General features: G+C 42.7%; 3 protein-coding genes and 1 non-coding gene across 5 annotated transcripts; 2 read left to right on the top strand and 2 right to left on the bottom strand.

Moving 5' to 3' along the window:
• Window positions 1–132: 132 nt before the first annotated feature.
• Window positions 133–3,326, top strand: LOC121962484 (kinesin-like protein KIF1C; the record flags this gene model as incomplete). The annotated part of the gene is made up of 3 exons (XM_042512742.1): window positions 133–231; window positions 308–542; window positions 633–3,326. Coding segments are annotated over 3 exons (1,167 nt in total), but the record flags the coding sequence as incomplete, so codon positions are not given.
• Window positions 3,327–6,860: 3,534 nt separating this feature from the next.
• LOC121962088 (platelet glycoprotein Ib alpha chain) lies at window positions 6,861–12,335 on the top strand. Its single transcript, XM_042512283.1, has 6 exons — window positions 6,861–7,186; window positions 8,449–8,544; window positions 8,677–8,868; window positions 10,093–10,188; window positions 10,357–10,536; window positions 10,715–12,335. Exons 1-6 carry the CDS (start codon window positions 7,025–7,027, stop codon window positions 11,990–11,992), a joined length of 2,004 nt encoding a protein of 667 aa, XP_042368217.1. The 5' UTR covers window positions 6,861–7,024; the 3' UTR covers window positions 11,993–12,335.
• Window positions 12,336–17,233: 4,898 nt separating this feature from the next.
• On the bottom strand, window positions 17,234–19,622 carry LOC121962124 (PRELI domain-containing protein 1, mitochondrial-like). 2 transcript variants are annotated; one of them, XM_042512323.1, is made up of 5 exons: window positions 19,488–19,622; window positions 18,826–19,051; window positions 18,485–18,598; window positions 17,677–17,755; window positions 17,234–17,562 (listed from the first exon to the last, which is right to left on the bottom strand). In XM_042512323.1, exons 1-5 carry the CDS (start codon window positions 19,577–19,579, stop codon window positions 17,450–17,452), a joined length of 624 nt encoding a protein of 207 aa, XP_042368257.1. In that variant the 5' UTR covers window positions 19,580–19,622; the 3' UTR covers window positions 17,234–17,449. The 2 variants fall into 2 exon arrangements, with proteins under 2 accessions (XP_042368257.1, XP_042368256.1); XM_042512322.1 differs by having other exon boundaries at window positions 18,826–19,580.
• Window positions 19,623–19,990: 368 nt separating this feature from the next.
• Window positions 19,991–20,062, bottom strand: trnag-ucc. Its single transcript has one exon. It is a non-coding gene; the product is annotated as a tRNA-Gly (tRNA).
• Between the last annotated feature and the right edge of the window lie 1,505 nt (window positions 20,063–21,567).

The following is a 21,567-nucleotide window of genomic DNA, read 5'->3' on the forward strand; positions in this document are numbered from 1 at the left end:
TGATACAGGAGAGAGCTAATGATACAGGAGAGAGCTAATGATACAGGAGAGAATTCAGTACTACAATAGACGTTGAGATTTTTCTGACTGTTCAGGCTTCATTAAAAAAATAAATAAAATAAAAGTCTCTGACTCCTGCAGGAGGTGAAGCTGCAGAACAACATGAAGGACGAGGAGATCAAAGCTCTGAGAGACAGGATGATCAAGATGGAGAGCATCATACCTGTTCAGGTACGTTCACACCTCACGGTCTGGTCAGTCAGCTGATCATCCGTCTCACGCTAACCCGTCCTCCTCTCATTTCCAGGATGACGATGTGAATGGCAGAGAAGAAGGAGTGTCGCCTAAGAGGGGCGACGATGGGGCCGGCGACAACGGGGCCGCTGATGACACCCAGCAGCCGGAGGTCAGAGTCCAGCGGTTGATGGAAGAGGACCCGGCGTTCAGGCGAGGGCGCCTCCGCTGGCTGAAACAGGAGCAGCAGCGAATCCTGAACCTGCAGCAGCAGAACATCGCCAAGAAGCTGCGAGGACAGAACCAGGGTTAGATTACGTCACTGAGCGCTCACACGACATGTTTGTGTTTCAGGAGATGCCTGACCGATGTCCCGTCTGTCCCCTGTCCTCCTGCAGGTCAGAACTCACCTGTGGTTCCTGTGCACCTCCCCGGGACCGGCCGCTTCATCCCCCCGCAGGAGTGCAAGCTCAAGTTCCCCTTTAAGAGTAACCCCGCCCACCGGTTGTCATGGGGACCAGCCAGCGCGGCCCTGCAGGCTCTGGGTCTGGGGGAGGGAGGGGGAGAGGAGGGGGAACAGCAGCAGGAGGAGGTGGGAGGGGGAGGAGGATGTGAGGGCAAAGCTTCTCCATCACCTCCTCCGCCTCAGGGCCTTTTGCCCATCCCTTTCCAGGCTCCGCCCCCTCGCATGCGCACCCCCAGCCCCCATCGTGCCTGGCAGCAGCGCAATCAGGGTAACCAGGGTAACCAGGGCGGCTTCTATCACCAGCACCATGGCAACAACAACAACCACCAACGCCGCTATCGCCGCAACTCCCTAGACAGTTCTCCCCACCGCAACTACGACAACGACCAGCGACATGGTGGTGGCGGCGGTCACCAGGGGCGACCGAGACAGAGAAGAGGGGTGTCACCCGGGCCAGGAGGAGAGAGAGGAGGCGGGAGAGGAGGAGGAGGAGGAGGGGGGAGGGACAGAGAAGGAGGCTTCCATTATAATCAGCACCATCAGTTTCATCACCATCCCTACTACAATCCCCATAATGCACCATTCCAACCAGGACCTCACCCCAACTACCACAGCCTGCCGCGTTCCGGCGTCCCGCCCCCGCCCGCTGACATGCTGCTGGGGGCGGGGCCACCGCCAGGCGGGTGGGGCTTCACCACGCCGCCCAGGATGAGGCGGCAGTTCAGCGCACCGGACCTCAAAAACAACAAGGAGACCCCCATCTGACCTCTGACCCCAGGGAGGCCTCTGATTGGCTGCAGGACACGCGGCGCCCCTGATGCCGTCAAGATGACTGTGTGTGTGTGTGCGCGAGTGTGTGTGTGTGTTTCAGCACTTTCACCACACTGAGTCAGCTATTACACACCAACTAACATCACACACATCCTGTATCTTCAATCCTGCTGTGTGTGTGTGTGTGTGTGTGTGTGTGTGTGTGTGTGCGTGCGTGCGTGTGTGTAGCTTGCTCCTTGCCTTTACGTTAGCACGGGTTTGCTGTTGCCTTAGCAACAATGTTTAGTTCCTGTTACTGTTTATTGTCAGGCTGTCAAACATTATGGAAGTTTATTATGTAATTATTTAGTTTGATTAGTTTTATTGATTACTTTGGTCTTTATCAGTCGATTAGTGAAAGCTGAAGTGTAGCTCCTGGGGCTAGCTTCCATTAGCCGTAGATAAGCGCTATCTCGGGGGTTAGCTACTGTTAGCGGGGGATACTGTGCTAACTCGGGGTTAGCTACTGTTAACCAAAGCTTAAGTTCTAGGTCCCAGTGTTAGCTGTTTGCACATGTTAAAGTGTTAGCTCCCGGTGCTCGCTATCATTAGCAGAAGCTAAAGTGATGTGCTGCGTTCATATAGAACTTGTGAGCTCATGTTTACAACGTGAAAAGTGGAAAACTCGGAGTGGTTGGAAAAATTTCACCTTTTGAGGTCATAAATTCCACGAGAGAGGGGTGATAATATGGACTCTTACTGACATCACAACTTCAAACGTAGCATTACCCCCCAGGGCTAGCTACTGTTAGTAAAAGCTGGAGTGTTAGCACCAAGGGCTAGTTAACATTAGCAGAAGCTCAAGTGATGCTGCGTTCAAATGGAACTTGTGAGCTCATGTTTACAACATGGCAAGTCGTGTCCACAACGTTGTGAATTCAGAGTGCCCAGAAAATATCCTTTTTTGAGGTCGTAAGTACCAACAGAGAGGGGCGTTCATATGGACTCTTATTGACAATACATCCGCATTTAAACATACCATTAGCTCCCAGGGCTAACTGCCGTTAGCCGTAGCTGAAGTGCTGTCTCTTGGTGATAACCACCGTTAGCCGAAGCTTAAGTAGCTCCCGAGGCTAGCCACCTTCAGCTCGAGCCGTTTTAATTTTGTTGATCTTGTTTTAACTTGAAGATGAAGTACTTTGGTTTGTTTTTTTTTTCTGAGCAGGACGAGTGTTTGTACTTCAATGGAGTTTGGGTTTTAAGCTCTCCTCTCTTTTAGCCGCTGTTAGCCCAGGAGGCTAACTAGCCCAGCTCAGCCTGAGAGCTCTGTGTTAGCTTGAGCTAGTCAGTTAGCCTGAGCAGGGAGAGCGAGTGGCTCTTTCACTTTTTAGGCAAATGCGCTACAAGTGCAACACGGGTGAAAGTATTAGCCTAGCCTCGCTTAGCCAAGGTAGAGTTCATGTTGTATGGGAATTACAGTTTGTATGACTTCAGCCACGGATGAAGAGTTTGAATATTATTTACTATAAAAGATCAAATAAACCTTTATTGATTCCCAGAGGGGAAACTTGTCCATATAAGAGCAATTTAACACAAAGTTGCAAAGTGAAGGGGCATGTTAAAATGTGTAAAACAATTAATGGATTATCAAAATGTTTAATTTTCTGTTAACTGATTTTAATAAGAACAAAACTTTCCTGAGGCTGATTTTTATAATGACCTCATGGTTGCAGGAATACGGACCTGTCAGGCCGCAAAAAAAGACAAAGCTGATTCCTGTCAGGTATAACATGAACAGGTTTTCACAATTTTACGAGATAAGTTCATGTTATCAAAGAAAAGTTGTTTTTTTTAATGCAAGAAAAGTTTCTAGTAATAACATAAAATGAAAAGTTTTTTTTTTTGTTTTTAATTATTTTTATAACATGAAAATGAAAACATTTTCTTCTAACAAAATATCTTGTTAAAACAAGTTCTTTTTACAAATTTCTTGTAACATGAAAATATCCTGGAATAATGTGAAAACTATTTTCTTATAATTGAAAATTATTCATGAAAAAAAGAAGAGTTTTTTTTGTTACATGAAAATGTCTTGAAAAATGTGAAAAGCAAATTGTTAATACAAGAAACTTTTCATGTTCTGACCTGATACAGTTTTTTTGTGCTGGCAGTTACTGGCTTCCGTACACAAGGATCCCCGACTACTTTTTAAAAAATATTTTACTGTGTAAAAACAACTGAAACTCTAAATGACCTCAAACATCTCTTAAGTATTTCAGCTTCACCATTTCAACATTAGAAAAGCAGACACGCTGATGCGTCACATTAACAAAGTGACTGTGCCTTTAAATCACCGAGTTACATTTAAAACAATGTGACAAACACGTTTTAAATGAAAAACACATGAACCCGTTGGAGCTCGTAGTTTCCGTCTCTCCCGTGTGACACTGAATGCTGCGTCGCTACGAACCAAAGAACGCTGCTCTGCGGCGCCTCCTGCAGGAGCTGACGGGCACACTGCTGTACAGACGGACGGTGTGAGGAGGAGGAGGAGGAGGAGGAGGTGTAGATGTTGACACTCGCATGTTGAATCGTTTTAAAGCATTGTGTGTATATTTGAAGTGTATCCTGATTTATTTGTTGATGTTTTCATGAAGATGAATATTTTTTAAAAAGGCGGCGACATTAATGTGTCGCCTTCACTGTCTCTGGCAATCGTGGGAAATGTAAGTCATGCCTCATGGGAGATGTAGGACTTGTGGGAGATTGTAGGAATCATGATGGATTATGTAAGGCTGTGTGAGCAAAGAACTCTGGGAAATGTAGTTTGAAACATGGTGAGAGAAGGAGCAAAAGAGACAGTAAGCTTTGTGTTTGAAGAGACACGACGACGTGTCGTGTGTGATTTTCAGGACCTGACAAAAAGTTTTTATGATGTCCAAGAAGGGACGAGAGATAACGGCGCCTTCATGACACGGCAGGAAGTGGGAAATTGTGGCGTTTATCCTATTTGTCGTTGTATTTATTTTCATTTTAAAGAAAATTTAAAAAAAAACAGTGACAGTTGTTGATGTTTGTTGACATCAAACTTGTGTTTCAATCATAAAGATGAAGATTTTCAGTTTAAGTGCAATAAAAGAGAAAAGCCGCAAACATCAGCATCTGTTTTTCTGTTGTTGCGTTCACTGAACTGCTGGAATACAGGAAGTTTAATAACAACCAGCCTGCCGCATATTTCTGACTCCCGCCGTCTGCCTGAACGCAGCCCCGGAGGCTTTTATCCGCCCTCCATGACGATGACATGTTTACTGTTAGCTGGGAGTTGGCGCCACTGCCTAAACCCCGCCCACACAGAGCAAGGCATTGTGGGAGATGACGAGTGGAGCAAGTTTGTGCTCCGTGACTTTGAGACCTTTTCACAAAAGGTCAGAACCAGCCAATGGGAGCGCTCCGTCCCAGTCAGGGAGGAAGCCGCCGTGATGATGATGATGATGACAAAAACACAAGAACTGAATGTGATTGGCCGGAGAAGCATGACATCAGCAGAATTTAATTTCTGCTCTGCTGTTTCCGGAATCGACCAATCACGGGACAATCCTGATAACCTGCTGCCACCGCCGGGCTTGATGGGAAACAATGTTTCCGTTTTTACGGTTTTAATTTTACTGATTTTTATTTTTATTATTTTTTATTTTTAATTTCCAGCTTGGGCTTCTGATTGGCTGTTTTATTTTCTCTGTGTATTCATTTGCTTCTCGTATTTTAACCCCGCCTTCATGTTTGACCTTTGCTTTGTGATGTCATCGCGTCATCATCACTATTATTAATATAACTGTTTTAAAGTATAAAGCGTCATTAATGTTGGGTTCTTTTGGATGCTGCTAAAGGGAGCTTCTTCGCCCTCATGCAACTGCCTGGGTGTGTTTAATGTGTGTGTGTGTGTGTGTGTTCATGTATGTTCGTGTGTATTGGTCATCTGTGTGCGTGTGTGTGTGTGTTTTCGGATTAATTTAGAGTCATAGTCTAAAGCTTGTTTTCCGTTATGAATCTGATTTTACTGTTTATCTTCTAATCTTCTGTTTAGTTTTGTTAATTGGAGGAGGGGGGGCACTGTTGCCATGGCAACCAGGCCCATCACTGATTGGCCCTGCCCGTTCCCTTACACCTCTGCTCCAATCCCGACCTCGGAATACGTGACATCACAGCATGATGTCGCCACGGGAAACCTGGAAAACAGACAAGATGACATCATGGTGATGACATCATGGTGTAGCCCTCCTCCTATTGGCTGAGAGCCGCTTCAGCTATTTTCCTGTCTGTTGGGTTGTTGTTGTTGTTTTTTGTTGTTGTTTGTGTTGTATCAGGAACCAATCTCAGGCTCTACCTGCAGACAACATGATGGCAATAAACTGTCAGTAAGAACGAAAAAACGATCTCGACTCACTTCACTGTTTCCTCCGTACAGCTGCAGAGCTCCTTAATCCGCCGCTGTCGCCTGAAGTCCCGGTGAGCAATTTTTGGCTCTAAAAATGTTCTGAGAACTGACAATGCTACCAATGCAAAGTTTGCTTTACGTTCCCAGAACGTTATTCTTCACGCTCAGGCAACATTCTCTATAAAAATGTTATGTCTTATTTTTAAAAATGTTTTTGTACTGTTAACATATAACATTACATAATTTTTTCATAAAAATGGTGTACAGTCTCAGTTCTCAATAACGTTCTGGATGTTTCTTTGAAAACGTTCTTCCTCTGTTCTCAAGTGACGTTGTGGGGACATTTTGTAAAAGAACGTTCTCTGATCTGTCACCTCTCAACATCACCAAAACATCCTCACTGTTGCAGCTCAAATGTTACGTCTTACTCAGTTTATAACCTCATAGGAACATTTTTTGAGTTCAGTTTTATTTCTAGAGTCCATTATCACGATACACGGTTTGCCTCAGAGGGGTTTACAGCGTACGACATCCCTCTGCCCTCAGACCCTCACATCACCCGAGGAAAAACTCCCGAAAAATACAGTAACGGGGGAAAAAATGGAGGAAACCCCAGGAAGAGCAGCAGAGGAGCGATCCTTCTTCCAGGACGGACAGACCTGCAATAGATGTCGTAAATAACAATTAAATTACAATAAATTATAAACATCCTTAAAACGTTCTTTGAATGTTAGATTAAAATGTTTTCGTACAGCTTGTAGGTAAGATTAGTCAATGTTGTGGGAACGTTGCTTGCCAGTTGGGATTCTGCATTTTGTCCCACAAAAGTTACATTTGATAAATAAACATAAAGCTGCAGTAAATAATATTCAGTTACAGCAGTAATATGAGTGCTGAACTCTCCAATTTAAAAATGTCCTAAAAAGCACAACGAGGAAGCTGGAGAGATAAAAAAAAAGAGTCTTTATAAAGAGAAAAGGCCGACACGCTATCGACAGACAACAGCTGGGTCTTATCTCACTTCCTGTCACAGCGGCCGTCAGTCAAACCTCAGCAGGAACCATGCCAGTGTCTCAGTGTCTCAGTTTGTCCTCTCAGACTCAGACTTGGTCTTTGACGAACTGAAAGTCTTCTTCGGTATGCAACTCTTCCTCGTCCTCTTCCTCCTGTCCCCCCATGTTGCCATGGTTACAGCGTGGGCCGACTGCACCAGGGACAGGGACAAGGACCACCGTACAAGAGAGGACTGCACAGCCCTAGGCTTCAGAGACGTCCCAGCGGGATTCGAACCCACAACACAGGTAACGCCACAAAACACCGACAGACATCAACAACATCCAGTTAAAGATGAAAAATAACTGAGCTCGCCTCAGTCTAAGATTTTAGTCCTACCGTATAAAAGAATACATATAATATTCATAGAATATCTGCAGACTTTATAAAATTACATTAATGTTTATGTTTTAAGTCAAATATAAAATGGATTTTTTTCAGTATTGATCTTTACATCATAAAAATAGTCAAAGTCATAAAATAATCTAAATTAACTTACTAAAACATTTAACGTTCTCCTTAAAGTTCGGGTAACATTCTCTATAATCATCAAAAATGTTTCTTATTTTTTAAAATGTTTTTTATTTTTAACATATCACATTACATTACATTTTCATTTTTAAAAAGTGTAATCTCAGTCCTTAATACCATTTTCTGAATGCTGCTTTGAAAACGTTCTTTCTTTGTTCCCATGTATCATTGTGGGAACGTTTTACGAAGAACATTCTCTGATCTGTCACCTCTCAACATCACCAAAACATCCCCAGTGTTGCAGCTCAAATGTTACGTCTCAGTCAGCATTAAACCTCACAGGAACATTATTAGAAATGATTAACATCCTTAAAACGTTCTTATGTTACATTAGGTTGGAGGATGGGTGAACATTAGGTTAAAACGATTTCTGTCAAACATTATTGCAACTTGTAGGTAACGTTAGTCAGTGTTACGGCAGCTTTTTTCTGCTAGCTGGGTTAGCATTCTTACTTTTAAGTTCAGGTTTATTGTCCTAGACACTCAAAAGTGCAGTTGCACATTCAAATATCATGTAAGCCCTATTTCTCTCTTTAAAAGTAAATATTGATAATAACTAGAAGACAACAACGAGAGCAAATGCTAAAATATTAAATACCTGAGTTATTTATAGTGTTTTCTTTTTTTATTCTCTCTAAAACTCTTCTTGTCATTACACTGATAGTTTGGGGATTTTGCGAAAAGTTCTCCTCAAAGGAAACTTTCATTTTATCGAAATGTTGAAGATCTGACGGTCACCACTTTTTTCTGTCCAAAGTAGTGCATGACTTTATTTTGCATCACAATAACCAGTTAAATGTCCTGATGGGCCAGTTGATCCATGTACATCTACAGCTGCTGGATGCAAGTGTTTGACTGACAGGACAAGACACACAGCGGAGACACAAGCTTCCTGTTTCAGAGAAATAAGATCACAGTATGACAGGAAACCCTGACAGCTTTATATGTTTCTCTTCTTCTACTTTTCCTGTGTTTTTAGGTTATGTTGTTTCCGAAAAACCTGTTCTCCAGTCTGTCCTGGTACTCCTTCAAGATCTTCACAGAGATCTACGAAATCGACCTTTCAGGCAACAAGGTGTCTTGAATTGAATCCAGATTTAATAAAGTTGATATTAGTGATCAAAATTAAGTAATGTGTATTTCATTCTCTCATACTGTTTTTGTATAATTTAAAAATCAAAATTTTCATGACTTTCTGTGTCTCCAGATTGCAGAGGTGACCCCCAGCGTTACTCCGATCCTGCCCACCCTCAGTGTCCTCCGGCTGGGGTCAAATCAACTGACGTCCCTCTCTGATGGCTCCTTCTCTGCCTGTCCTGCTCTGACTGAACTCTACCTGGACAACAATGCCTTGAACTCTCTGAGCGACCACACCTTCTCTGGACTCAGCAAGCTGGAGGTCTGTGCTTTAACACACATGTTGTGATCACAGACTGTTAGCAAGGAAAGATGCATGTGAATATACCATGTTCTGGAGTTAGGACGCGTGTTACGTAACTAGTTGTAACTAGAGTGAAGACGATGAAGGAACTGAGCATACTGTGAAAGTTGCATGTTAGAAAGTAAAGACAAACAACAAGAAGGTAGCTTGTTTGGAAGATAGGATGCAGGACAAGTAAGTTGGGATGCATACCATGATGGTAGCATGTTAGAAGGTTAGGGTGTAGAGCATGAATGTATCAGGTTAGGCCTGTAGGACACACACCATGAAGATAGCTTGTGAGGAAGTAAGGAAACACATTGTTATGGTATCATGTTAGTAAGATGGATGCAGAAAATGAAGATAGTATCTTAGGAAGTTAGGACCCAGAAAATTAAGGTAGCTTGTTAGGAAGTTGGGATGCATACCGTGGAGGCAGCTTTTCAGGAAGTTAGGACACAAAAAATGAAGTATTAGTAGTTGTTAGTCAGGACACATACTGCGAATCTAACTTTTTGGGACCCAGAAAATAAAGGTAGCACATTAGGAAGTAAAGACACGTATTGTTGCAGTATCATATCAGTATTAGTAGATGTTAGGAATTCAGGAAGCATACCATAAAGGTTGCCTTCTAGGAAGTTAGGACCCAAAAAAATGAAGGTAGCTTGTTAGGAAATCAGGATGTATACTGTGAAAGTGGGGTGTTGGAAAGTCAGAATGCACACTGTAAAGGTAACTTTGAGGAACTTAGGACAAGGAAAATGAAGGAAGCTTGTTAGGAAATCAGGAAGTCGACTGTAAAGATAGCTTTTCAGAAAGTTAGGACCCAGAAAATGAAGGTAGCTTCTTAGGAAGTAAGGACACATATTGTAATGATATCTTTATAACTATTAGTAGTTGTTAGGAAGTTGGGATGGATACCGTACTGGTGGCATATCAAGCAGTTGGGAGACATACTGTGATGTAGCATGTAAGGACACCGGGATGCAGAATGTGACAGTAACATGTTAGGAAGTTGGGAAGCAAATCATTAAGTTAAGCAGAAAATGAAGCATAGAGTTAAAGTAGCATGCTGGCTTGATTTTCACGCTAGGAAAACCTGCTTACTTTTACATTTTTAGTACTTTTTTTAGTTCTTAGTTGTTACCAAAGAACTCTCGACTCCTAATTGGTTCTTTTCTGACTCATGGTCCTACCTTCTAGATCCTGGACTTGTCATCTAATCATATTAGGGTGCTCCCTGGGCTCATGCTCCACCCCCTCTCTGTCATAGAAACCATCTACCTGGAAAACAACAAGGTGGGAGAACACACACGGGATATTGAAAGTATTTGAGTAGAAGATTTGTCAGAAACAGGAGGTTAAAACCATTATTTTACCACAGCTCAGAGGTGGTAGCAGCCTTTAGGAGGCAGAGGTTGTCACGTCGAGCACTGCAGGACTTGCTTTGAAATGCTTTTATTTCAGATCATGGTGATGCCCGATGATTGGTTCAGCCCGAAAACGGAGGTGCCGTACCTCTTCCTCTCAGTCAATCCCTGGGCCTGCTCCTGTGCCCTTGGTTATTTGCGCAGATATCTTGAAGACTACGAATTCAACGTCTATGTCCGAGATGGCAAAATTATCATCAGCGACGGGGAGAGTGTGGTGAGTAGCACCAGTTTTACCTTCAGATGTGATCGATCCACACTTTGTACAAACTTGTTAGACACGCATTAAATGTCTTATGGTAAAGACTAGGGACTGTTCCTTCGATACATATTTGATACCTATAAAGGATTCATTTTAACTGACTGTGAATTTGCTGGTTGCTATCTCTTTGCAGGTGTGTGACTCTCCACAGCGGCATAAGAGTAAACCTTTACTGAGTCTGGAAGAGTCTGATCTGTGTTCTACTGCGACAGAATCAAATCCAACCGGAGACAATGACATGCAAATTACTCATTACCGCACAGTTGCTGCTACTATCCCAGATACTACTCCTGCTCCTACCACTGTTCCTCCTGCTCCTACCACTGTTCCTCCTGCTCCTACCACTGTTCCTCCTGCTCCTACCACTGTTCCTCCTGTTCCTCCTGCTCCTACCACTGTTCCTCCCATTCATACCACTGTTCCTACTGCTACTACTTCTGCGACTGTTTTGCCACTGTTTGATTGGACTACCTTCACCCCTGGTCCTACTGTCAGACCTCCAACCAAAAGTCCTGCTAACAAGACATCAACAAAATCCCGATCTGTTCCTTCAATTCCATTAACAACACCAAAAATCCGAGTACTCACAACAACTTCCGCCAACATGGCAGCCATCATGTTGACCCCTGCCAGCGGTCGGATCAGTGCCGTCAGAGGTGCAGGGGTGTTCTGTTTCTGGCTTTTCGTGGGGTGCCTGTTGCTGTGCGTGGTGTCGGCAGTGTGCGCATTGGTTACTCTGGTGTGGTTGGTCCACTGGTACAGAAGGGTGTACAAGCCGCTGAGCATGGCACTGGTGAAGAGGGGAGGAGGTGGTGAGGCTGTGAGAATATTGACATATAGCAGGGTGGAGGAGCAGGAGGTGGCAGGAGGAGGAGTGATGGCGTGGTATCGCTCTGTGCTGTTTGCCAACAGAGAGGAAGAAGAGGCTTTGAAGGGGGATGATGGAGGGAAGGAAGGTGAAGGAGGGACTGAAAGACTTCTTGTCACTTTGGAGCCGACAGGAGGAGGAGGAGGAGCAATGGGAGAGGAGGAAGAAGACAAAAGTGGGACGGAGGAGAAGGGAGTGTTCAAGAAGACAATGTACCGTCTTGTAAGCAAAGAGAAGGAGATAGAGGGATGGAGGGATGTGATGGAGGAGTGTCGGGTCTCTGCAGAAGGTGGAGGAGGAAGGAGGCGAGGAGAGGAGAGGAGTGGAGGAGAAGTTTCCAAAAAGTGCTACAGTGTAATTCTGAGGGAGGAGAGGGAGGAGGCAGGGGGAGTTAAAGAGGAGCTGGACTGGGTGGTGGGGGGGTGGGAGGTGAAAACCGGAGGGGAGGAGCCCAGGAGCAGCTGGGGGGAGTGGCTGCAACACTACCAACCCAGCATGCCCTGGGGTGTGACCACGCCTCCTGAGGGTGAGGCAGCTCAGTGATGTCATCAGTGTTTCGGAGCGGCATCACATACGTGATCGGATAAATGTGATGACCTCACTTCCTCTCTATCCTCTGTAACTCGTTTCTTATCCAGCGTTTCTTTCATCAGAGTTTATGTTTCCTAATCTGAGACGTTTTCAGGGCGAAAGCAGCATTAGGCAAGAATCTGTGTTTTTATGAATTTGGCTCCCCTACAGTTTCAGAGTGGTACAACGCTCTTCAAACACGAATAGTGCTGGCTGCAGAGGTGGGACCAAGTCTTTCACATAACTATCATCCTCTTCAACCTACGTGTTCATCAGAATTTTAATAACTCATATAATAAAACAAATGTGAAATACAGCTGTGTTTTGATGTTTGTGCCACGTTTCCATCTGAAGTTGTGATGTGGAGATATGAAGCTTATCACTGTAATGTCTTTATGTGTGCTCTCAGTTAGATACTAAACAAACAGAAATCATCAGCGTGAACTCAAACACGTCACTAAAAGACTGAACTCACACCGGCTCCGCTCTGCGGGGCTGAAACAAAATTTGCCTTCTGCAATTTACCGTAAAAAGTTTCATAAAAACCTATACTGAATTTGCAACATGCAAAGAGCCAGACACACACACACACACACACACACACACACACACACCTTTATCACATTAGAGGCATTGATATTTTCAGACGAGACGCCAGCAAACCGTCCAGAAACTTAGCAGACGACCATCAGGAGAAAAGGTGAGTGTTCCTCGATGTGAAATATTTAAATAATAATTCACTCTTCAAAAGTTAAAAATGAAAAAAAAAAATCTATTTAAAAAGATAATTTGATCTTTTTTGCTCTAAAGAAGGCGCGAGTCCACTGATCCAGAGTCAGCAGACAGACTCATCGTTTGAAGTCAAAGAGCTGAAAACACAGATTTAATCTCACTGTGAGCGTGACACACCACAAAAAACACATTTTAATAATAATTAGAGTTTAGGTTTGCTTTGACTGCGTTGGACATCTACCGATACGAGATCCTCGATTCTGTGAATTAATATTCATCGTATCGATGGACTGATACGGTCAGCCTCTGGTTTTACTCAGCGTTTGTTCGTGTGTAGAAAATGTTCTTGATGACTTTTATAACTAAACTTTAGTGTTTCTGATCTGTAGGAAAATATATTCGTACAGGTTATATACACGATAACAGGAATATTCATAAAGATGAGACTGATTTATGTGAATTATTGACAACGAAAAAAAAGTGAAGTATCATTAGACTAATGATTTGACTCGGGTCTGACTCACTTGGTACCCAGAAAACTCCCATGTGGGTCGGCACTCGTATTCCATTCTTATTTTCCACTTTTTATTAAATTTATTCAAAAGTAATGAAATAGAGAGTCTAATTTTTGACATTAATTGTACCCGCAACAGTCAAACAACAGCCTCTGCTGGATACGGCAACCCCGCATGGACAAACCACACACAGCAGTAATACTTGAACCAGTAGAACCAGTCGGGTGATGCGTCCTCCCAGTATACATTAATGAGGCCGCTGCCCTGCTATTTAAATGTAATGCTGAAGAGCGAATGATCCACCTGTCTCCTCCTCTTCCTCAGTCCGTCCTAACTACAGACATGGCCGTCAACTCATCTCTCGCCGCCAACACCACCCTCCACCCGTACCTCCACTGCGACGACATCAGCAGAAACTCCTTCCTCTCCCTCGCCTTCACCCTCACCAAAATCCTCCTCCTCAGTCCTCTCACCGTCTTCACCCTCTATCCGGGTCAGCAGCGATGGCGGCAGCAGCGCTCCTCCACCACCATGAGCCACGCCGACTTCTTCGCCCTGCAGATGGCCGCCATGGAGCTGATCAGCGAGGCGGGCTGGGTCCTCTTCATCTGCGGCGCCGACGTGGATCTCCCACTGATGGTTATTGTGGGTTTCTGTTTGGTTTTTGGCATTTTCCCCGGGCATACTTCCTTTCATATCCTCGCCTGTGTGGAGCGCTACCTGGCGGTCGTTCACCCCGTCACGTACCTGGGTCTGAAGCAGCCCGGCCGGATCAGGATCAGGAACGTCAGCGCTCGCTGTGCCTGGCTGCTGAGCTTCGGATGGAAAGGTATCACGGCTCTTTATGTGCCCGACTTTCCCCTCGTTCCGTTTCTCAGCTTCTTCGGTTTCTCCTTACTCGTCGTCTCTTTCTGCAGCCTCTCGGTTCTACGTGTTCTGATTCGTCCAGGACCCGGGGAAGTGGGCGGGGGCAGGGAGCGGGTGGACCAGTCAAAGCAGAGGGCCTTTAACACCATCATGGCCATAATGGGAGTGCTGTGGCTGATGTTTCTGGGGATTTTTGTTTGTGTGGCTCTGGACGCCTCTCCGCTGACGGCTGCGTGGTGATGATGTCCGCCGTCTGGTTCGCTCTGCCCAGCAGCCTGGTGTCGCCTCTGCCGTTCCTCCGGCGTGCAGCAAAACTGAAGTGTTGCTCCGATGCTGCGTAACTCAAAAGATGAAGCTGGTGATAGTGTCTTCCTCCTGGGCTCCCGAAAAAGACTGGTACATTGTTGACACCAGAATCAGGTCAGAAACTAGAACCTGCTGACTTGAAGTAAACTTTACTTTTTCTGATTTGTGGAAAAGTATATTAGTACATTTTCTATATTTAGTACTAGAGAAATGAAGGTGAGATCAATCACTGCTGTGTTTGTTTTCTCATGTGATCTGTTTGACAATAAGAAAACGTGGAGTATCACCAGACTTGTGATTTGACTCCCGTCTGAGGAACATCGTATCACTGCCATCATCTCAAAACTGCATCTACTCTTCAGTGTCAGAGGCTGGATGCCCGTGTGAAATCAGACTCAACAGAATCAGTCTTCAGCTCCCAGCGACCCTGAAGGAGAAGAGGCTCCCCCGTCCTGGACACCACCCTTTCGCTGTCGTTTTTTTCTCCTGGTGAACCTAAAGGAGGTGAACTACCTCTCTTCCAAAATAAAAAAAGCACAGATTTGTGTCTTTTCTGTATCAATTTATGGTGGAAATGTCTTTAATTTTTTCACAATAAAAGTATTCTTCTACTAGAAAGATAAGATGAGAGGACTAAAGTGCCAGCATAAAGTGATATAGAGACTTTAACCCTTTAGGGGCTTTGTCCTATATTTTCAGTCGTGTTTTTTTGATAGTTTTAAAAATCTACTCAGTATGTAGAGTATTGAAAATAATTCAATTTTCATATTTTTTTCATTTAAAAACATTATTAAAAAGTGGCATTTAAAGGGTTAAAATTCTGATGCTGGTTGGAAAAATAAACTCAGTGAAAGCAGAAATTTTGCATTTTGTGTGCAGAGCGGAGTGTGTGTGACATTAAAGCGAACTTTAACGGGTTAAATTTGAATAGGTGAAACGTCACGTGATCAGTTCGGCGCATGCTCAGAAGCGTCTTTAAATTTCAAACGTTTCCGCCGCTCGTGTCCTCAGGTGTGAGAGCCAGCAGGTGTGCCGCTCTCTCTGCGAGCTGAAGCCAAAACTCCAAAATTCAAAATGATTTCCCGACACGCGCGAACACGGCGCGCGCTCTTTACTTGTTAGCATGAAGCTAACGCCGTTTAGCTCCTTCTTCTTCTGTGGTTGTGTGCAGCTTTGCGGCGGCGTCCTCCTCCGTCAGGTCAGTAATCACAGTTTATTATCTAATATCCTCGTAAATGTGTGATTAAAATCTTATGATCTGATGTCATCGTAAATGTGAGCTCCAAATGTTTCTGTGGCAAAAACGCTTGAACAGAAACAACCAAACTCCGTGAAAATATCAAACTGTTTTTAGTGCCCGGGCTGACGGCAGGTACTCACCTGTTGAGCGTCTTTACCGCCGCACTGAGCACTAAAGATGGATGATATTTCATGAAATGCAGCTTCACAGTAGATTATTTCTATCCCGAATTATTCACATGGTTGTATTTTACGTTTTAAGGTGGAAGTTTATGTTTAAATGTGAACGCTGTTTTTCCGGTGAGCGCGCCGTCGTTAAATTAGCAGATTTACAAACGGAGTTCAGCGGAATCAGCGCGACTCATTTACCCCGAAAACCGCACACAGACACTGCGGGGTTTACGCGTAGTTTCTGTTAGTATAATGTTAGTATAAACTGGTGTAGAGCTTTATCAATAATGAAGAAGAATTAAGTGTTAGTATGAGCTGTTTTATTTATAGTTGTATATGTATATATGGGTTATGATAAATTTAAGTATAAATTGTTGTTGATTTTAATCAATAAAACATTTTTAATAATAGTTATAATTATTGTAATATAAAAACAAAATCTGTCCATATTTTGAACATTTTAGGACTACTTTTCTCCCCTCTCAGAAGTATTGAACAGTCCCTAATTTGTATTTAAATATTCATTTCCAATCCTGTTTTGAATATATAATTTTTTTAAAAACAATATATCTTTAAGAAACCATTTACATTTTTTAAAAATTTGCCTCAAAGAGATTAAAAAACCAGACTTGTTTCTGAAAGAAGACAATCAGTGATTTTGATGTTTTAATATGACGTCGTGACCACGAGAGGACGAAACATGCGTTTATCTGTGAAGCACATCTGATCTGATTCAACATTAATGTGCAGAAATGAAACAATTTCCATGACAGATTTGTTTTTTTGATTGGCTGTAAATACAGAAAATAATCAATTTTAAAATTAATTCAGCAAAATGACAGAAAATTATAGAAAAAAGTAATAAAATTATTACAATTAAAAAACATGTCCTTGTAAAAATATAAAAAGTTGACAATAGAAAATACAGGAAAAATTATAAATCATTTTAAAATTAAATAAACACTGAACCTTTGCAAAATGTTAAAAATAACTACAGTTTACATGTTTGAAAATGTCAGAACCTAAAATTTTTATTCTAAAGATGAAAATAAAAAATAAAAAAACCAACAGCATTAAATAGTTGAAAAAATGTCATAACAAAATTAATTTGAACTAAAATTAAAAAAACAACTATTTTAAAATAATAATGTAAAACTGATGACTCTGAAAAAATAGACAATAATATCAATGCCTTTAAAATTAAAATTAAATCAGAAATGAACCATTTACAAAAGAAACAATACAAAGGAAATCCTAATAAAATAAAAGAATTTGAAATGAAAACTATGATCGATGTTGAACATTTAACATCAGAAAAACTTCCTGAAAAAACTTGAAAAAAAAAAAAAAAATTCCTCTAAATATTTTTAAATAAAATCTCAGGTGTGAAAGTTTCACTCGTGAACTAAATGAAAGACTGCAGAAAAAAGACAGTTCGTCAGTCCCAAAGGATTCTGGGAGTGATTGTAGTCCATTATTTCGCGCTCTTCCTCCGACTTCACAAAGTGACCAATCACAGCTGAGTCGTTTCCCGCCTCCTCGCTATTGATTATTGCGATCGATCGGAGCGGATTTCTGCCGTGACGGTCAAAGACGACGTTCAGACAAACTGCTTGGGATTCTGGGTAGAGGTGGGCGTGGCCTGTTGTGGGAGGAGCTTGTGCTTCTCTGATGACTCTAGCTGGTCGTCATAGAGACGGGGCGGGGCCTCAGCTGCAGGCGATAAAACAGTGAACACAGACGAAGAAATGACGAGTAAAAGTTCGTATAGTGTGAGAAAATGTGTGTGTGTGTGTGTGTGTGCGCGTTTGTGTGTGTGTCTCTCACTCTGAATTTTGGACAGGGCGAACTCGAGTCCCTTCATGGCTTTGGCCTGGTTACTTTTAAACCTGGCGAGTCCAAACTCCTGTCAGAGACACACGAAGGGTTAAACCTCGATCGGAGATTTTTACCGACGTTTTTCAAAGTAAAGACAGTCGTAGATTTTTCGGAAAACCAAATTTTTTTTTGACCAATAACATTTTGTGAAGACAAGGACCATTTTTTAAGCTATTTTATTTTATTTCTTTTTATTTAAAAAAATGGTTGAGACATTGTTTGAGACATTTTGGAAGTTAATATTTATAATTCAAATTTGGGAAAGTTCTATTTTGGAAAGTGAGGACATTTTCAAAAAGAGATATTGCTGAAAATTAAGACCAAACATTTGAAAAAGTTTGGACAGTTATGTAAAATCCAGCCATTTTTAGAACGTCTGGATATTTTGAGGAGCGGGAAAATTTTTGGAAAAGACATTTGGGGAAAATTGAGATAATAATTGAAGAATATGGACATTTTTTGAGAATATTTTGGAGAAATTAGGACAAATTAGGACAGACTTCTGATAGGAAAGTGATATTTAGGAAAGTGATGACATTTTCTAAAAAAGTGGATTTTGCTGAAAATTAGACATTTTAAAAAAAAATAAGAACATTTTGTAAAATGTGGCCTTTTTTAATTTTACATTTTGGAGAAAACAAAAAGTGTAGAAAAGACATTTTGGTGAAAATTGAGGAAATTATTGGAAAATATGGACATTTTTGAGTAAGAGAACATTTTGGAGGACAGCTCGTTTTTGCAGAGATTTGGCGTTCACCTGTATCGGTCGGGCGAAGCCGTAGACCGCCGACAGGATCCACGCCTCCCTCCTCAGTTTGGTCCAAGATGGCCGACTGCGGTCCTCCTCAAACAGACAGCGCTCGACCACCGTCTGCGGACACGTTTACATCACGCTCGTTAACTCTGAAGGTCGCCAGCGTTCGATAATCGTGATGAGCGCTGACGTTGGTCCAAAGACAAACGCTAACATACGACTGAATAATATTTTATATGATATTTGATACATTTCTTTATTTTGAGTGTGTGATGTTAAAGCGTCTCTAAAGGGTTAACCGTCAGCGTGCATTGATCTGTGATTTCGATGATCGAGTCTCTGACCATCAGCGTGTTGTGGTTCAGGTTCCAGGTCTTGGTGGTCAGGGTGTGAGTCTGCGGGTCCACGATGGAGTCCTCCAGGACGTAGACGGCGCGGGCCACGTGAGCCGGGAAGACGCGCTCCGCCCAGCCCGGCAGCCGGTTGGTCTTCGTCAGCAGTCGCCGTGACAACAGGTGGTTGCTGGGGGTGACCTCGCGGTACAGTACGTCCTCGGTGAGGACGTGAGAGCTGAGACACACATTTATACTGGGACTTATATTCTGGTGAGGACATCTTTTCAGAAATAAGGTTTGTGTGAAGTGAAGACATTTGGGGAAATTGAGGACATTCTTGGAAAATGGGGACATTTTCTGGAATGGGAGAAAACTTTGGAAAGTGGGGACAATGTAAGACACCGAAGACATTTGAAGAAGTAAAAAAGTTTTGTAACGGAGACATTTTCAAAGAGCACACGGGGAGACAAAAACATCAGCTGGCAAAAAGAAGCAGATGCTGAAAAAATGTAAATGATGTCAAACAAATCCTGAAAACATTTTCTTAAAGGGGAATATTGCTGCAAAATATAATCATTTTTCATTCACAGACATTTTGGACATTCTTGGACATTCTTGTAAATTGTGGACATTTTTGAGAGGCGGACAGACTAAGTGTCTCCTGTGTTTACCTGTACGGATTCGGGTATCGCTGCCAGAAGGCGGCCAGCACCTGATGCCACGGACTCTTAATGTCGACCTCACTGTGGAAATACCTCCCCATGTCTGCACACACACACACACACACGCACACACACACACACACACACGCGCGCGCGCGCACGCACACACGCACAAAAAATATGAAAGTAGAAAATATATATTAATGTGTAATATTTTTATAGCTTGATTTTGGAAAGTGTGTTTTGTGCACAGAGCGATGTACAAGTGTGAGAAATTGTAATCAATTAATCAGTCATAATTTAAGGTGATTTAGAGGCCGATTCTATCAAAGCATCTTTATCTTAAAATGTGATTAGTTGTCAGTTACTTACATAAATATACGAAGTTGCATAATATGGGAAAAATACACAATGTGGCCAAAGTTGATGCCACGTGCATGAAGACAGCCAAAATTAATCAACAATTAAAATGAAAAATGCATCAAAACAGGGTGAAACGTGTAAAAAGCAGATGCGTTGGCCGGGAATCGAACCCGGGTCAACTGCTTGGAAGGCAGCTATGCTAACCACTATACCACCAACGCCTGTGATACTGAGGCCGATACTGAAGTGTTTTTCAATGCGAACACACAGAGAAGTCCATTTAATGTTTTTCAAACATTTTAATTTCAATTAAAAAACGTTAGAGCGGTTAAATGGCGGCTAACGTTTCTAAATAAGCAGCTGGTGCTAACAGCTAACACAGAGTTAACTCGATATAAGGAGCTGGTGTGAAGCTTCAGTTAGCTTCACTTCGTTAGCATCAAACTGTTTGTGGTTCCGGTTAATTAAACCGGCGCGAACTGGTAAATTCTCTGTTTTAGGATAAACATTACCGAGCCCGCTAGTTGCTTTAGCTATCGTTAATGTGAGATAAATCGTCTTGGGGTGTTTTTCGGGATGTTCAACCCGGCCAGCAGCAGCCTGCAGCCGGACAGAGAGGCTAACGGGGAGCTAACAGGAGGCTAACGGGGAGCTAATGTAAAGCTAACGGGGAGCTAGCAGGAGGCTGGCGGGGTTTGACGCACCTGCAGCGGGCTGTGAGGAGCAGTTTCTCGGCGTTAGCTCGCGGAGGAGCTGCAGACAGACAGCATGGTGAGTAAAACAGCAGTTTGTTGTGTTCAGAGTATGAAAGCAGCAGAAAAACTCCAGTCAGCTGATCACAATAACAAACAGCAGCACGTGTGCTTCAGTGAGTCCTCCAGCAGAGGACGAGCTAACACTGTACCGGCAGAGACAGGTATTCACATCATTTACTGCAGTAATAGTACTTATACCACACACTGAAGATACTCTGAAAGGTGAAAATAACCCCTTAGGGACTGTTTGGTGCATTTTAGGAGCTTTTCATTCTTCATTTTGTTGATAATTTTGGCTGTATTCATGCATATGGCATAAATTTAGTCCAGATTGTGCATTTTAGTTTAATCAGTAAATTCAGAGCTCAGATTTTAGTTAAATCTGTCATTGATAAATCTGACATTTGATGAATAAGAACATTTTTAGAGAGAGGGAACATTTGGGGAAACTAAAGACATGCAGCAAAACATAACTGCAATTTACAAACAAATATTTGTAGACTGACATTTTGTACTTCTATCTACATTTTCAGTGTGAGAAGTCCTCTTTGATGGAGGTCTACCTGCTGGGTACCTGCTGGACCGCTCTGCTGGACCGCTGTGATGGACGACTGTCTGCAGGGCGAAGACAGCGTCCAGCAGCATGATGGAGCACACGGTAACACAGAAACAGTTATTATCACTTCATATTTATATATATATATATATATATATATATATATATATATATATATATAAATATGAAGTGATAATAACTGTTTCTGTGTTACCGTGTGCTCCATCATGCTGCTGGACGCTGTCTTCGCCCTGCAGACAGTCGTCCATCACAGCGGTCCAGCAGAGCGGTCCAGCAGGTACCCAGCAGGTAGACCTCCATCAAAGAGGACTTCTCACACTGAAAATGTAGATAGAAGTACAAAATGTCAGTCTACAAATATTTGTTTGTAAATTGCAGTTATGTTTTGCTGCAT

The sequence above is a fragment of the Plectropomus leopardus genome, chromosome 23 (genome assembly GCF_008729295.1).
Source record: "Plectropomus leopardus isolate mb chromosome 23, YSFRI_Pleo_2.0, whole genome shotgun sequence".
In the NCBI taxonomy this organism is placed as follows: Eukaryota; Metazoa; Chordata; class Actinopteri; order Perciformes; family Serranidae; genus Plectropomus; species Plectropomus leopardus.